The sequence below is a fragment of the Pyrgilauda ruficollis genome, unplaced genomic scaffold (assembly GCF_017590135.1).
Source record: "Pyrgilauda ruficollis isolate IOZ18807 unplaced genomic scaffold, ASM1759013v1 scaffold27, whole genome shotgun sequence".
NCBI lineage: Eukaryota > Metazoa > Chordata > Aves > Passeriformes > Passeridae > Pyrgilauda > Pyrgilauda ruficollis.
The window spans coordinates 8,662,921-8,681,155 of record NW_024524044.1 but is presented as its reverse complement, the minus strand read 5'-3'; the positions used below and the strand labels follow the sequence as shown (position 1 = coordinate 8,681,155).

The window sequence follows — 18,235 nt, the reverse complement described above, 5'->3', positions numbered from 1 at the left end:
GTGGTATCTAACTATCTCTCACTGCTGCCAATAAAGAAGTTTCAGAACTCAATTCCAGAGAAAATAAAAAATGTATGCATGAAACTACAGCTAAATACCAAATACTTATTTTGTAAATCAGCAAAAACTTACAGTCAGTTTTGAAATATCTGTTAGATTTCTTGTATGTACATCTTACTTGATGTACAGGCAGATGTTGGCAAACCACAACAATGCAGTTTTAATTTGGGAACTATATTTCCAACACTCCCTAAGTATACAAATCTTCCTACTTTTACATTATATTACTAAAATATTCCAGTAGCCAGTTGACCTTTTCTTCTATCTAGAATTTATGCAATTTCTTACCTTTGAATAAGAAATGGGAGTAATACTTGAAGGTATTGTACGACTGCTGCATCAGACCAAAGTTGGGATGAACAGCCATTTGCTTCCCGGCATCGAAGCTCCACGACTGAGAGATGAGCTGGCTGCGGAACTTCAAAATAAGGCTGAAGATGCTGTGTATGATGTTCATCACAGGGGCTGCCTTCTCTGTCAACAGACCCCTAACAGAACAAAAACAACTTCAGAAATTAGTTAATGTAATTTATTGGTTGTAAGACCACAAATACAAAGGAGTGACAATCCTTTAGGTTAAAGACAATTGCTTACAAAAATCCCCAAGACTGCAGCCAACAAATTTTAAACAAGGTGCCTAAATCTAACACAGTTTACTTGCACTTCCATGAAACTTATATCTGCTCTAGAGAATCCGATTTCTAGAATGACATCTGCCTTTGCAAAAGAGATGACATTTAACAACAACATGCTCCGAGTTTCCTTTAATCTCCTCTCATCCTACCACCTGCTATCCAAAGAGCAGCTCTAGGCAAGCCTTTTCTGATTAAAACTCAAAAAGAGATACATGACAGGAGAAATTTCTTTTCTTGTTTATAATTTCTGTTCCTTATCATCTCCCTCCATCTCATCTCTTCATAATTTCAGTGTGCACTCTTCAAGAAGAAACCAAATAAACTCTAGCTCCTTTCCTTTTAGTCACACCACCCCTCTGCCTCACATAGAGTAACTAAGGGGCTAAAAGCTTGTGATTCCTGAAAGACAGGTGTCTCTTGCACTGCTCATAAATCTAGACAAATCTTTTAGTCCTTTTCAAGTCCAGCCCTGGTCACTGCACTTGCATTAAAAGCACATACGTTGTACATTTCACATCCTTTAGTAAGGCTTACTGTGCACACTACTTATGATGAAAGAAACAGCAGTAATTTACAAAGGATGGAGTGAAGGAAAAAGAACTGTGGCGTGTGTGCCCTTAGTTTAGAGCTGTCCTGAGTAGACTGGAAGCTTGCAGAGGTGTGGTGACCAGGAGCAGGAGGTAACTCAGGGAGTCCAGGCAAACGAAAAAGATGGACAGCTGAGAAAAACTATCAAAGTACTGACCTTGTAAGATGCCATGAAGTTTGTTTCTTACATAACACTTTCATATATAAAGACTACTTAATGTGTCACATAAAAATCAGTTTTGCACAAATACATTAGGCTAGGACTGGTCACTCCCTTAACATGTATTTGAAGTAAAAGTAAGCATGGTAGCTTGCCTGAAGATTGCTTTGTTGAGGTATTCAGCATGTGTTCTGTGAATTTCTTCTAGGTTGCCCACAGAAGACAGTTTGTTTCCAAATTCACACCATGTAACATGAAGAATCTGATTAGCAATATAACCTTGAATTACTTTCACAAAATGCTGCATCTCATGTTTATACAGCTGGAGCTGTCGAAACTGGACAGAATTTGATGCACGACTCACTAAAGCTGAAAATAAAAGCAGAAATATATTCTCAGCCACAGAGGCCATCTAAAATCAGAATTTTTTAAGGAATTTCATTTTTATTAGTAGAGTCTAATCCTGTTTAAAATGCCTTCAGCACCCTCTGCTAGACAATTGCTTATATACAGTCATGTCAAACTTCAATAGCCACAATTTTCTTAAAACATCTTCCTTGGCATTTTGAACAGGATGCTCTCTTTCACTAGTCACACTTACCAGTGCGCTTTAAGTGAAACCAAACATCCTTGAGAGTCCACACCATGTGCTTCAGCTGAAGCAAAAAGGAGAAAATCTTGTTGTATTTATTCATGCAGCTCTCAGTAATGACAATGTTCAGAGGCCAGTCAACCTGCAAGAAATAACAGTGCTGATCATACTACCTTTTTTGTTAGAAATTATAACATTATTTAAAATACAAGTATTTAAACAATTATTACGTATTTTAATAATGTAATGCAATAGTCAGACTAAGTAAATCCTGTAGTTTCCATTACACATTATTTTACTCCATTCTTAGATACTGCATTCTTATTAACATATTCACTTTACCATTGTACATAAGAACCATGGCATAACTGCAGTATTCTACCTTGCTCCGGACCCTCTTACCTTGTACCTGAGCTCTAAGCAACTCAGAGCATCTGGTGCATTGGGCTTGAACATTTCTGGGAGATACTTGAGGGCAAAAGAAAGATTGGAAGCAAGTTGGGTGTCACCATGAAGACTGTACTGTAGCGCTTTATTTAGGATAGAATTAAGAACCAGTGGATTCAGCAATTCACCAGGTGTTTGTCCTGATCCAAGCTAGGGATAAAAAAAACAAACCCAAATTACACCATATTAATAAGAAGTCTTGGCTCTCGAACACAGGTGAATTAAAGCACCATTATAAAGTGGTGACTACCCTGCCTTGATTGGAAGTTTTTACTTCTGCCATAGAGATGCATGAACAGCGTAAGAAGCAATTTCTGAAGCATTTTCTGTTCACAGCATGAAGAGTAATCTCATACCTACACTGATTTATTTTCATATGTCTGCTGTGGCTCAGTTCCTCCTGCAGGGAATAGAGTCTTTAGAAAGCCAGGGACCAAGGAATTCATCTGACTTGAATCTGCCTGTCTCATCACCTCAGCACTCTCAGAGGTTTACAAATAAACCTATTCATCAAGTATAAATCCCCAAGTGCTTTCCCTAGTTTGGTCTAAAGCATTTTCAGGACTCAGAGAAATGCATTAACTCCCCTACAGCTGCCTATCTCCATGGGCAACCATCTACATCGACCCAGGCTATCTGTCCTACCTTGCTGTCTTCCCCATGAACACAGCAGTAAGTCATGAAAACACTGCCTCATCAGAGGGCCCAGCACTCTCTCCACATGGCCTCCCCTCTGCTCTCCAGCTGAGGATATTTAAGGTAAGAGTAGGTAGCTTGCAACACAGTAGGTAGCTTTCCATGGATTTTAGCAACTGGCAACAGGCTCTTCCAGCCTTGCTGTCAGCAGACAGGAGGGGACAGCAATAGTGGAGCAGTTTTCACAGAAAAGAGTGAAATACCCTTCCATGAGCGCTTATCTGTCCAAGACCTTTTTTCTCCTTCCTTCCAACATTAACAGAGTTCCTTGCTTCAGACTTCTCAACACAGTACAAAAGAGGAAAACTCCACAAGCCAGGATTCTAATTCACACTATTCACTCATTCCCATCCAAACCAATTCAGAGGCATGAAGGTAAAGCAGATAACCCAAACACTGGGGTTAGGACATCAAAGTAAATACCTTCTCAAACAACAGGTCACTGAGGGACTGAGCAAACTCCCCGTCTTCCATTAACAAGAAGTGTCTCAGTGCTTCAAAATGCTTCTCTACATTCAGCTCCACAAAGTAGTAATCAACTATTGCTTTGTTCACAAGAGAAACACTAAGAATACAAACACAGAAAAGGGATTATACTTACACGCAATTCCTTCCTTCCTGTTAACATTCAGCTGTGGTGACATCAGATTAATGCGCCATTACTTAACTCTGCTATCTAAGATGTTATTCATATAGGCAAAAAACACGAGACAAAAAATCTTCATCCATTGTATACCACAATTAAAACCTATCATCACTTCAGGTAATTGGGTTCTGAAAAATACTGGGGAAGTATTTTGAGACTGACTACATACAGTGATCTTTAGAATATGCTGCTGGACCTGGATCAACATTTTATCAACAGCATTCTGATCTCTGACACCTACACAAATTAAAAGACTATTAAATCCCCAGTAAGAATATACTAATTGAAAGAAATCTGACACCAGATATTAAGAACTACACTCCAGTCTAGTATCTAGATCTATACACAGTCTACAGTATACATGAAGGTATTCAAACTAGCTTTAAATAATTTAACTTCCTTATCAAGGATAGGGCAATTCTGGCAGCACAAAAACTCAGGCTCAGTTTGGTAAATGTGTCAATCTGTACACAGATTGTTCTGGTAGCCAACCAGATGTTTAAAATTAAGTTAGACAATAACATCTTTCTACATTCCACCAAACTTTGAGTATAGCATACTCAGAGCTAGCAGATGGGAACTTATATGAAAGCAGATTCTAAAAAAAGTGCCTGTAATTGTTTTCCTAACAAAAGCTAATCTTGCATAAAATAACAAAAACTTTTCTTAAAAATATTATTAGATACACTAATTAAACCATCCAACATGTGGTTTCCTTATATATCCCAATAGCAACAAGAACAGCTTTTATTATACCTCAAAACAGCCTTGAAGCTGGAGCTCCCATAGAAGCATGAAATATACCCTGACCAATATGAGATTTCAAGAATCAAAAGATTTTTTTACTCCCTTAGTAAAATTACTTTTCATCTTTCACATCATAATAATAATAAAATCATCTTTCAAATATAAACTAGCATACATATTATAAAGAATACACCTTCTTTTTAAAAGAACAATGAAATTAATGGTGTCAAAATCACTGCTGCATAATCTACAAGACTTCCGAGTGCTTATATTCCAAATAGACACTCAAATTTTTTAATTTGCAAATAAACATCTAAGTTTATGTTGTTATTTATCATGCAGATCTGAACTTTTTAATTACTAATGGACCATTTACTGAATTGCTTCTAGGACCTAAGAGCAAATTTAAGACTTTGTCTTATGCAACTCCTGTCTCAAAATAGAATACAACATTAATTGCAAAATTAATTGCAAAATTCCTAACAAATACTCACTGAGATACAAGTGGAGCAGTAATAGAACGTTTCATCAGCACTGGCAGAGACAAGAGCTCACTCAGCTGTACAGCAGTTTCATCTGTTGCAGATTGCACTGTAGGATCCACAGGAAACGTGTATGATCTTGGTATCACGTGATGCAAGAGATGAGAAACTGGTGGTTCAGCTACATTAAAAAATATACAAACAATGTAAGTTATTATATTTAAGAAGCTTAAGAGTATGTTCCTATTAAACTCTGTATACAAACACCTCTAGGTTAGAAAATCATAACATGTCAAAATGTATTTCTCATCTTTGTGCCTCGGTGCAAATTGTTTGGCTATTGCAGTTCATAACCTTGGTCATTTACTGATAAGTCATAGCATTCAGCTTTCTTGCTCAAATTTACCACATCTTCTATTGATCTACTGTTCCAACAGTTCTACTCACACATCAGATCATAACTATCTTGATACTTTTCAATACAATACTGATCAGATAAAGCTTTCAAATAAGCTTGTTCTTTCTTCCATGTGTCTTCCTCTTCGCCTTCTCTCTCCTTAGTTGTGGGAGCATTAGCTTCAGAAGATAAAGTTTCTTGAGGCACAGTATCTTGTGAAATGGCCTTCTCAGGTTCTTCTCTCTAAAATTCATAAATGGACAAATTTTAAGAGAGATGCTGGCTTTGTCTGTTCAGGCTTAATGTGTTCCTACAGGTAACTGCCTAGCTGTTCCAAATGAGAAGAGAAGAGCCTACTCTGTGTGTTTCAGACATGTAAAAACAATACAATTTTACAGTGACAACTATATTAGGAGAGAAATTTACTACCTTAATTACCAGTTCAATTCTTCAAAAGAAAAATAAGTCCTCTCAACAATCACTTTTGTTTCTTACCTGTAAGCTCTGTAAGGAATCTGGAGAAGGGTCCTTCTTGACAACATCTGCAATTACTGTAAATACAATTAAAGTCAGCATTTACTTAGACCTGTTTATAATACTTGGTTCATACCTCAGATCTCCTCCTGAAGTTGTTCAAAATTTCTGTATAAACTATCACAGAAACAACCACACCAGTAACAGTACCTCCCCATAGCCCCATCCAGGCAGTTTTATGCATGTTCTCTACTTAAGGACCCTAAAGTTCCTGTTTCACAAAATTTCAGGCTAAAAGTTTCATTTTTTAATGCTCCGTTTCTTGCATATAGGAGACCAGTCTAAGCTCAAATTCTTTCCTCTGAATTCTAGCACTATATGAAAAGTAAGGCAAGGAATTAAGTGGAAAAAGTAAGGAAGAAAGGACCCATTTAGAAAATAAACATTTGGAGTTACTTTCACAAGCCCTTAAACAAATGCTGACTGAATAAACCTAATTTTACCTTCTTGTTTCTTTTCTGTTGTATTTTCCTTTTTATCATCTTTAATATTAGCATCAGCAAAGTCTGTAACACTGTCAGGTATCTGTGACTGTGGCAAAGTCTCTTCCTTAACTTGTGATGCTTTTGCTTCCTTTCTGCTCCCTTCAGCAGGAGAGAACTCTTCACTGTACAGAAGTGTCTGAACTGTGGAGTCAGATGAAGAACCAGAAATGGCTTTACGATGAGGTATGGGATCATTTTCTGTAGATGGGGTCCACTTCCCTATTTGGATGCTTGACTGGGATGCGTGCCCAAACGGGCTCCAACGGGATTTCAGAGGCTCTGTATCCGAAACCAGCTCTCCGATTTTGATGTGTGACTGTGAGGCGTGCCCATGGATGTTCCAACGAGGTCTGGCTGAGACCACCTCTGACACGTTTTCACCAATCTTGATATTGGCATCAGATGCATGACCATGGCTGCTCCATCGAGGCCTTGTAGGAGCTACATTTGACACATACTCTCCAATCTTAATATTGGCTTCTGAAGCATGACCATGGATGTTCCACCTGGGCCTTGAGGTCTCTATCTCTGAAGCATATTCCCCAATTTTAATATGAGCTTCAGAAACATGCCCATGAATATTCCATCGAGGTCGCCTAGACCCATCTTCAGAAGTATAGCTGCTACTTTTTATATGGGAATCTGAAGAATGCCTGTAAGGACTTGAATGTGCCTGGTAAGTGTCCACTTGAGGTACATATTCTCCCACTCTAATGCTGGCATCAGATGCATGTCCATGAATGTTCCAGCGAGGCCTTCTGTCGTCCACATCAAATACATTTTCCCCAACTCTAACATGTCCCTGCCAAGCTGCAGATGGTCTGAGAACTGTATTAAAATCATACTCGCTTTGCTGATGCAATGGTGCATTGTCTTCTTCTGGTGCTCCTCTCGGGACAGGCTGACTTTCACTCACTTGCAAAGTCTCAGAAAGATCTGAGTTAATATTTTGGAATGCTTCATCTAGCAAAGATCCTTGCATCCTGACAGCAACAGACTGTTCATCTTGTGACTTTGATAAGAAATCTTCTATATTCACATTGGATTCAGGCAAGGACTCAGCACTGTACAGAGAACTGCATGCTTTCTCTGAACTTTGGAGATTGCTTTCAGATCCTGTTGCTTTAGGCTGAAAATGCTCATCAGCACTATTATTTGCTGGCTCTGGCATAGGCAGTGCTTTGTCAGCAGAAGCAGCATATCCCTGTTCAGTCTCAGATTCTTTCCTGCCAACTGTCTCATTAGAAGACAGAGGTTTCACAAAAGACACCTAAAAAAGAAATAATTATTACATTGTATGGCTGGTCACATATCAACCTACTAATTAAGGTATCACTTTATTACAGGATTAAAAAATTTCCAATTTTTCTGATGAGTACATAAATGGTATCTACTCACCTTCCTGTTACAGTGAACCTTGTGTTTACCGAACTGAAACGAACCATGAAATTAAGCCCCTTTAGGGAAACCTGGAACAGCAACTTGAAGTTTATGTAAGAAAATAAACTCACTTGTGAAGGTGGCTCTTTCTCAACAGGGGTTTTATCCAAAGCCAATTGGCACTGTTTATAAGGAATAATATCTAATTTTCTCCTGTAGAGAAAATTTTTTTCTTCATCTGGAAGTTTTTCAAGCATTTCCTACAAGTGAAAAAAAAAAAAAAAAAAAGTCTTTAAGTACCAAGTATCAAATTTTCTAAATTACACTTCTTCTTAAATCTTTTTCAGAGGTACCTCAATGCGTTTTTGATCTTCTAACAGAAACTTAAGACGGGCTGTTTCCAACTTGTGGCGCTGGGTTTTCCATAATTTTCTTTGTTCCCTACGGGCTGCATCATCAGAAAGTTTGCTATAATGGTCAATTAATTCCTGCCTAAGTTAAGGTAAAAAGAAAGATAAGTTACAGATTTTTGCACATTGATTGTCATCTTCCCATCTAAAGAACAAGACTTTTTAGCACTTCAGAACTGAGAATTGGTTCTTAAAATGTACAAGCCAGAGGCTTCAGCCACAGAGAATGAACAGGTGGAAAACACAGGTTTGTGTTTTTAGTCAACATGTATTTCTGTAACTATTTTTAGTAGATCACTCATTTGGTTTAAGTAATTTTAGATGAAACAGAAGAAAGTGAAATATCAGTCTAACTCCAACTTCTTTTTACTTTTTTACTTTTTTACTTTGACATACATGTGACCATTCTTGCTGTGGGCTCTGCATTTAAATTTTAAGACACAGTCAAATTTTTTTCCTGAAATTTTGATTATAGCAAAACCCAGACTGGATAGGGTTGGCACAAATTAGTGGGTCCCAGATTTTTCAGCCACTAACCATTTGTAACAAAATTGCTCATAGATTACCAAAAATCCTTACATCCATCTTCTCACTGCAAATATTACCCTTGTAGAACAATGTCTGTGAACTACTAGTACTGTGAATTTTAACATGCAATTATTTTTTCCTGAGATGTTCATGAGAGTTTTGAAGACAACTCAGAAACATTTACCTTGCCTTTTTTTCCAGTTCTTCTTCTAAAGCTTTCAGTCTTTTTTCTCTCTCTCTGAGCTCTCGGGCATAGCTGAAATCATCATCAATCTCCTCCTGCCTTATCGCAAGACGACGCTGCATAAATATTTAATACTTTTAAAAGCTGTTCCCAACACCAGCTGCAACACACATATCTACAAGAAGTTCTTATTTGTACACCATGAGCTACTAATTCGACTTCAGTACAACACATCCATTCATTTATTTGCCTAAGAAATACAGTCTCCCTCTAGAACTGCAGAGAGAGATACCTCTTGGTCCTTCGCAAACTGTTCTTTCAGCTTCTGAAACTGTTCCCGCTTCTTTGCATCCAAAGCCATTCGTTCTGATATTTGCTTGTCTGTATTTAAATAAAGATACTGTTAGTTTACATTAACAAACCCACTAGAAAACACATAAAATGCCACTATAACTTACCACTAATGGCTTTTAGTACTTTGCTAGCAGTTTCCCGAGCATGAACAATTAATTCTTGTTTGGCTATTTCCACGCGCAAATCCTAATTTTAAAAAAAAACAGAAATAAAAAAGCCAAGGTGGAATTTCTTCTATTATTTTAGACTTGAAATACACTGTTGCAAAGACAGATGCACATTTGATAATGGTTATTAATCAATTAATACAACAAAAATATGAATAAAACAAGTAAGTAAATGCAAAATCTACAAACTAGTATTGGAAGTTAATATTCCAAGATTTTAAAACAAACTAAATCCATCTGATATATAAACTAAATTGATGGAATCTGAAGGCCAGAAATTTTTTTGTAGTTAAAATGTTCTGAAAAAACAATTAGCTATGGAAACTACAAATAGTCTTATCCGCTTACTAATTAGCTTATCTCATTTGTTAAATCAGAATCTAACACTCTTTTCAGTAAGACAACAAATCTCCTAATGTAAAGAACTAAGATCGAAGTCTAACACTCATTTAATATATGAAAAGGCCAAAAAATGTCAACACACCACCTATACTTTTAAAAGCTATTTTGAATCATTTTAATATTTAGTAATTTTTATCTGTTGCAATTAAAACTGCAATTTACCCATGAAAAAATTCTGACTATAAATACAAATTCTTTAGAGGTTACAATAAAAATGAAAACTGACTATTTAAAAAGAATCATAATGAGGTATTTGTTCCTTTATTCATTTACCTTTTCCTCCTTGCTTATGGAACTGTATCGAGCAATTCTTTCCATTCGACCTACGTACACTGCACAATCTCTCTCTATTTCTTTCAGTTCTTCAAGCGAAAAAATAACTGAAATCCGGGGAACAGGTATATCTGACCAACATATATAATGCTGAAAAAAGAGAAATTTCCTTTTACATACATTTTAAAAAGTGTAAAGTTTTATATTATGAATTCACGTTATAGATTTTTTTAACTTAGTCATGCTTCAAGACACTGACACAAAGCTCCACACAGGATCTAAAGCTTGTATTAGTATCACCTTTTGGCATTTATATAATTCAAAGTAGGAGACACAGGTACAATGGTCCACAACTCGGATCACAGGTCAAATTCTTAGAATTCTGTCTTTGCTGCTGAAAATCTAATACACATATTTATACAAATCATGTTCTAAACATCTCTAATTTTCCTATTCTGAATATCCAAATTAACTGAGCATGAGTAACTCAACGCTGAATGCATCTCTACTGTCAAAAGTCAGGTATTGTTTACTTACATCCCCCACAGATCCCCACTCAGGAGGAACTCTCTAACACCTCTAAAGGAGAGACCTCCGCACAAGAAAAACTCTCAAAACCACAGCCAGTGCACACAACAGAAAAACTATTCTTTAAGTATACCTGGTCTTCCTACTTTGCCTCAACAACCCTAAATATCTGAAGCTATTCTATTCAGTGCACAAAACAGGTAACTGAGGGAAATAGATAACTTGAAGGAAAAAACCAAACGAGCGCACAAGCACGCTCACACTGGAATCCCCCAGTCTACTGGTAAAAGCCAGAAGATGGAAGCCCTGGGCAGTGTTCCTGGGAATGTATTAGCCTAAGCAGAAGGGAAGACCCAGCTCTTGATGGCATTATCAAAAGGGATGAAATGTGCCTGGCACTCTCAGACAGATGTCAGGTGGCTGAACCTGGGTGCCGTATGACCTGGGGGGAGATCCTGCGTTAGTGACGCATAAAGCTCTAACTTATCATGGAGGTGACTGCTGACACTTTCCTGAAGAGCCCAGTACTACTGGCACACCTGCCACCAGTCACCATGACACCAGTCACGGTCTGGGAATGCTTATCAGAGCAAACTCAGGAGAACTGGCCGGAGAGGGACATTGCACTTGAGGTATCAGGCTTATACCTGACACTACATAGCTGATAATGAGCTGCTCTGCTCTGTTGAGACTGAGCAGCTCTGATCTTAAGGAGAATACTAGCTACCTGGCAATGTTTACAGACTTTAGATATCTCTCTGATTGCTTTATTTTTGGACATATAGAGAGAAGAGAGTAGATACAAAGTAGTTGAACATGTTTTTCTTATCAAGGACAAGAATCTTTCTGCAAAATACCAATAAATAGAACTATTTAAGCACTTCTTGAAAATGTAGTGATACAGCTGAAAGAATTGAGCAATGACCTGGTAAAAGTGAGGCAGCTTTAAACCAAAAAGAAGTAGTGCAAGAAGTGGAAGGCACTTGGTTGAATGTCTAGAACATTTCTGCTTTCAATACAAAGAAAAGAAAAACAGCATGTGCATTGTATACAATAAATCAGATGGTGTTAAAATGTGTATTTCTGTAGTGAGGTGGTAGAAAGTAGAGTGGATAATCAGCTCACAAGTATCTGAGAGCAAGTAATTGCCCTTCATCGTCCTACTTACGTAATACCAAGTTTTGATGAAAGAGTGAACTTGCTAAAAACCTAGACTCTTGCTCTAGAGAGACATGATTTTCTCAATGTCATAGGAAGGAAGCAACCCAAAACTTACCCTAGGACAGCACAATTTCAACAAGTTTATAGTTTTCCCACATATGTATACATCATTAGCAATATGCTTAAGAAATACAGGGACACAGTCTTCTACTTCTTTTGAAATCAAAACATAACCATGAGTCCAGTAATGTTTATCTGTGTAACAAAAAGATGGAAGTACATATTTCAGTTATTTAATTAATAGCACAGATTAAATAAATTAGAAATGCTCTGTCTGTATACTGTACCTCTGAAACAAAGATAATCCTCATTCACCTGAATCATAAATTCTCCATAAACATCTCTGAATACACCACTATATACCCAATCATAGATAAATCTGAAAAAAAAAATTTGTACAATATTGAAAATCAACCCTTTCACATTCTCTTCTTTATTATAAACAAGGAGTTAGTATGCTCTTTAAAATCCCAAAAGACACAAGATATAGGCAGGATAAAAAAGCCATCAATTAAGTGCTGTGACATTGACATTTAAATATACAGGAGATTGTGGCTTTACACTTTTCTTAAACTATTTTTAATAAAATATTTTAGCAATAATTAATTTAGATAAGAGAACAGTGCCTCAATTAAAACAATTATTTTATTCCTGCATATCAATTTACTAAATATATATTAAAATGTATAGAAAACTTTGCAGCACATCAAGGGCACAGCAAGAGAAAAGGAGAAAGGATTTTTTTTAAACAGGTAATTTCAGCAGGGAGAAACTAAAAGGGTATAAAACAAAGATGCAATAGCAAGCACTTTTTCCCCAGACCCAGAGGCATTTTTAATATATATGCAATGATGAGAACTACTATTTTGGCATATTTATTCATCCTTTTTCATATTTTCTCTGTGTGAGCCAAACTTTTGAAGAAATAAAAACCCCACTATTTTATACAATCTGAGGCTATAGATAAAAAGGCTCAGAGGTCCTGGAAGACTTTTTTTTTTTTTTAATTTTTACTTAACACTGTGCAAGAAAGTGGAAGCATTTAACACAGCAACCACTGCTCAACTTCAAGGTTGTATGTAAAAAGTTAAGCACTTTTACATTATTAAATCTGATGCTTCTATGATTTATTTGAGCAACAACTTGTATTATTTAATTTCCCTCAGGTTAATAAATGAGTGGGTAACACTTTTTGCAGATAATAGAGGCTTCCTTCCAGGGTAGTCTTGATCATGTATAATTGATGCTTGAAGAGATATCTGCAGCAAATTTAGGAATCAAGGCAGCAATCCAGATTTTTTTAGGTTCCATGTGATGCCCTTGGTATTTCAGAAATCTGACTTCCTTCTATAAATAGTAGGGTAAGAGCTGTGAAGATATTTCAGCGAGGCTTCTGGTAAATCTGAAATTAAATTTCTCTGAAGATCATTTCATGTAGAAGGAAGAAAACACAAGAAGAGTGGCCATGGGAGGAATCTTAAATTTAGAGCATTTTGACAGACTTTTGTTTTCTCTTCTAAGTGTTTTTACATCTATTATGTAACATTGCAAACTGATGATGGTCTACAGCTATAACTCCTGTAAACAGCTATTAAAAAATTGACCATCTCTTCAGATGTGTGTAAACGAGCTTAACAAAACTGTTGTAATCCAAGGAACTCTACTTTTAATGACTCCTATTATCAGTTAGTTACATGTACTTAATGAACAACAGATATTTCATTCATTTTCGCTTACTAAAAAGCCCACAACAAAAAGACAGTGGAAAAAAGCATGAACTTCCCCAGTTTGTACAATAAAATAAACTTGTCAGTTTCCACTTTCAGGATTTTAACTGAGGTATGAGAAAAAAAAAAGTTTGTCCAAATCTTATATTCAATTTCCATGACCAGCAGCAAGAATTAAGTCTTATTTACACATATTTATTTACTAATCTAGCCACACATAACACCTTACATTGTTACTGAGCTGAGGGACAGAACAGCAAAATTAACTAATTTTAATATATACTGCATATACAGACATGTATTTTTTTCTGAAAATATTAAAAGCCATTGTTAAACACACAGAGTTACTCACCAGATTACCAATTCATAATTCTTAAACTCAATTATGCAGAGAACAGTATGGACACACCTTGTGTATGGTTCACAGCTTGTCTTCAACAAAGATAGAAGAACTGGATAATGCTCATTGCTACAATTGTTGAGAGCCTCTTTGTACAGATATGAAAGCAACTTAACACCCTGAAAAATGAAAAATATTTTAACATTAGACAACACACTTCACAACAACTTTAATAACAAAAATACATGGCTTGACATTATTCACTAGACACAGAAGGCAGATTCATCTCATTCCCTCCATCTATTTGCAGTTAAGATCACTTTACCTGAGCAAGTTACCTCAAGCTCACTTTATCATCTCTAGAGCAAGACAGGTATGTATAGAGTTGCATTCACATGACTAGAAGGCTTATTTTGAACCCTTTGTTTATTTTAGGCATTGAAGACCCTGGACAAATTTCCAAATTAAGTATCTGGAGAAAGGACTATAGTGTTTTAACTGGAGGTCCAGGATCATAGCTTTGCTAGTAGAGAGACCAACACTATGTATTTCATGTAAAATCCAACATATTAAAAGAATATTAACATTTCAACCCAAAACAAACATAAAAATATCAAAGAAAAGAATCACCGTAGGAAATGAAGCACCAGCTCCACCACTGATCCCCAGTGCCGTTGTTCCTATGCCACACAGTTCAGCTAAATACCTAAAAAACAGTATTAAAACATAAAAATTTCAACCAGGAGTCTCCAAGATCAGTGATGAACTCTGCTGAATTTCAATATTGTACAACAATCACACTCTTTGTGCTGAATGATAACAGGCATAACAAAAAAACTGAGTATAAAGACCTTGTATGTTTTCCATAGAATAGGCTAGATATTAAAAAAAAACAACCTGTAAAACAGAGGAAAAATACCGATAGACTAAATAAGAATACCCATGTAATATGGTCTTTTTCAGAGTATATGAAGAGACTGCATTTTTTCTGCAATGAAAAGCTTAAACATTTGATATCATTCTCTTACCTCAGCTGACGACCTAATTTTCTGAATAGAAAGCTGATTGTTAGAAGGCTTAAAGTAGGAGGTGTTGACAAAACACAGGCTCGGTAATATTGAAGATACTTTCTCAGTCCACTTGTGAATGCCTGGTATGAACAGAAAATATTTTAAGTCTTACTGTGAAAGCTGTTAACAGTCTATCAGTGTCTCTCATCAATTGCATCAGCATAAAAACAAACCTTCTAGTAAAATAAGTGGCATATATAGGCAAGGGAGACTTGTATACCAAAGTAAGGGGCAAGTGAGGGTCCATACAACTTCAGACATTGCAATGAGCCAGATGACTCCTCTATACTCTTCACACCCCCAGAGCATAGAGCCTGTAGCCATGCACAGTGAAATAAAGCATCTTGGTTCAGATCTTTGACTTGTCCTTTGAGGAGCTCTTCATTCTCTGTAATACCAACCCAGGGAAACCTGCCTCCTTACTTTTGTGCCTAAACCGGATACTGCAAAACACTTATCTAGAACTTCATCTAACAGAGAGACCTTCTTAACAGCAATTGAATAACATTGCTGTAAATCAAATATTCAGAATGAACAGATTTTCATAACTAATCCTAACTTCTATGCATTAGGAGAAGATTAAACCACCAGATATTACAGAGTGTACATACAACTCAACATAATATACATAGGACTGACATGGAAAATTTGCACTTAATTTTGAACCAAGGAAAAGTAATTAAAGCTATTCAATACAATATTTTTCTATCTCAGTTTTTATTTATGAAAAATAAATTTTACATATATATACATATATATATATATATATAGTGTACTAAGAAAGTCCTTGTATTTTATTTTCATACATCTTTCTGTACAAATAAGTAATGTTTTTAAAGCGTTTAAAAATTATAGTTATTTAGTCCACAACAGAACAATATGACTAAACAAAGGATAACAAAGACATTTTACAGCATGTTTCAGTGCAAGTAAGCCCTCAGCACAGAGAGCTGTGATTTAAATACAGCAGCACTGTTCCATGCTGACCTGGGACAGAGCATTACACTAAAAATACTCTGCAGTTTTGCAGAAGGTAGAAATTCCAGCTTTACATTAAATCAGTCAGCTTTTCTACCTCAGATAATTGGCCCATTAAATCTAGCTGATTTAATGCAATTGTTTTACCTGAAACACAAGTCCTTTGCTGTATGAGGAATCCAAAACTGGCTGAAGAGAAAAACGACTCAGCCGTGTGTAATAGGTTCCATACTCTGCAACTTCCGAGAGCAGGTTATGCATTGTCTCTGGTGATGTCCCAGATACATACACCCCCTCCTTTATCACAAATGACTGAGCAGACTAAGAGGATAAAGGAAAAAAAAAAAAGGCAGGCAGATTAAACGATTTCAGAGCTGTATTCTGTTTTAAAATAGCAAACACTTACACACAAAAATAATAGCAGACGAATTCTCAGTTTAAATACTCAGGTGACTGAGATTATACAGCCAGGACAGTGAGACAAACACTGAATTGTAGCAAAACTGGAGGAGTAGGAATGATGCCTTCAAATACACAGAATAAGACACTACTTAATTACTTAAAGAAAATCCAATTCTACAAAATTATTTACACATCTATTTTCAAGTACTCATAACACTATTTTCCCTTTATAGAGAACTAGAAATACACTTAGACTATTCCAGTAACATAATTACTGCAATATATAAATACTGCCTTGTAGACATTAGGCAACATTCAACTTCTTAACACTAGTCACAACTGCAAGATCTCAGCAGAAATAAATGTGTTGAGGAGGAAACCTCTATGAAGGAAAAAACCAAAAAGATTTTACCAGGAAGGGCAGATAAAAATCTTCCCTACCTGATTGAGTGAAAATGTAGTGGATACCACACCAATGAGGACATTTAAGACATCCTTAACCAGTTCAGGTTCTTTCACCAGCACAAGCTGAGGAAGCTGAAGTACAGTGTTAGTAAACAGTTGCAATTCCCCTTCTCGAAGTTTATAAAATTTGTCAAAAGCTTCTCTCCCAGCTTCAGTAAGATACGGTTCCTCTTTTTTACCAGGTGGGCTGTATCAGGGTAAACACAACATTACAAGGTGATTATGTGAAAAGAAGGAAATACATCTCATACAGGAAAAAAAAAGCATTTCAGAATTTTGCACAGACAGAATTCCTCACAGAAAAGTTACCAGTAATATACCTGTAATACATTTTTAAGGGAATTTGCATTCAGTCAATAGCTCAAACTCAGTGCAGAGAACAAATATGTAGATAATTTGAACATCAGTTCAGAGACAGAATCCTTGACAGAGAACGACCAGCTGCTTTTATGGCCCTCCCTGATGCAGTTTTCACATTAGAAAAACGAGGCAAATATATGCCATATATCCATGGTTCATTCAAGGCTAATATTCAAATAAGTTAAAGAGAAATATGTTCAAAGTGCTAGAATGAACTTCTATTAACACATTTTACCTCTCTGCAGTGAAGATTACTATCCCCTCTAAAACAATTTCTATTTCCAATTCTTCCAAAAACTCTGAATTCTAGTAGCAGGTATTACACAAAATCTGTCAGGCATATGGTCTGTATATGACTCTTGGACCCTTCCAGTCTAAATAGCAGCAAGAAAAACTGTCTTGTTCTAGGAAAAAAGCTCAAGTGGGCTACAGTGGCTTTGAGAAATCAGAACAGTGATCTTTTGAGTTTCTGAGCTTCTAAGGCTCAGAGATAAAACAGCACTGTTTAACAATGCAACAGCATACCACTAGATTACTATTTAAAATTACAGAAAACATACAGAGCAAAGCTTCTCCAAGAATCAGGCACACCACTGTCCATCTGAAATGTCAGGATACCTGCCATACCTGCCTTTTCTTTCACCTTCCATTTTAAGGGAGACAGGAACCCTTAACAGGACTGCAGAGAACTTTCTCTCAGAAGATGCATCCTCTGCTCAAAAGCCAAAAGAACTACAAGCCTAACTAGACCACCTAGAAATCTGTTACAATTTTTTCATTTGTCTACAGGATGGGGAAAGGAATACAATGCAATACTGGGAGATATTTGTTTAATTCTTCTACTGCTCTACAATTACCACTTTCTCTTTTGAAACTGAAAATATGGAATCATTTTATACTGAGACAAATTACATAGTATATAAGAAGTCAAAATAGAAAAATGCTGCATTTCACACAAACAGTGTTTTCCTAATTCC

General features: G+C 36.3%; 1 protein-coding gene across 1 annotated transcript in view; it reads right to left on the bottom strand.

Annotated features, from left to right (window-relative positions):
* Positions 1-18,235, bottom strand: part of TUBGCP6 (tubulin gamma complex associated protein 6) — a 39,880-nt gene that overhangs the window by 1,487 nt on the left and 20,158 nt on the right. Inside the window, exons 23-44 of the mRNA XM_041471496.1 lie at positions 16,875-17,085; positions 16,179-16,352; positions 15,012-15,133; positions 14,614-14,689; positions 14,053-14,162; positions 12,204-12,295; positions 11,972-12,111; positions 10,168-10,317; positions 9,430-9,511; positions 9,264-9,352; positions 8,972-9,087; positions 8,203-8,341; positions 7,981-8,109; positions 6,428-7,739; positions 5,946-6,001; positions 5,501-5,693; positions 5,066-5,234; positions 3,602-3,743; positions 2,438-2,632; positions 2,045-2,177; positions 1,599-1,812; positions 349-548 (exon numbers count right to left, since the gene is read on the bottom strand). Of these exons, the coding sequence (XP_041327430.1) occupies positions 349-548; positions 1,599-1,812; positions 2,045-2,177; positions 2,438-2,632; positions 3,602-3,743; positions 5,066-5,234; positions 5,501-5,693; positions 5,946-6,001; positions 6,428-7,739; positions 7,981-8,109; positions 8,203-8,341; positions 8,972-9,087; positions 9,264-9,352; positions 9,430-9,511; positions 10,168-10,317; positions 11,972-12,111; positions 12,204-12,295; positions 14,053-14,162; positions 14,614-14,689; positions 15,012-15,133; positions 16,179-16,352; positions 16,875-17,085 (4,244 nt within the window). The remainder of the gene's footprint in view (positions 1-348; positions 549-1,598; positions 1,813-2,044; positions 2,178-2,437; positions 2,633-3,601; positions 3,744-5,065; positions 5,235-5,500; positions 5,694-5,945; positions 6,002-6,427; positions 7,740-7,980; positions 8,110-8,202; positions 8,342-8,971; positions 9,088-9,263; positions 9,353-9,429; positions 9,512-10,167; positions 10,318-11,971; positions 12,112-12,203; positions 12,296-14,052; positions 14,163-14,613; positions 14,690-15,011; positions 15,134-16,178; positions 16,353-16,874; positions 17,086-18,235) is intronic.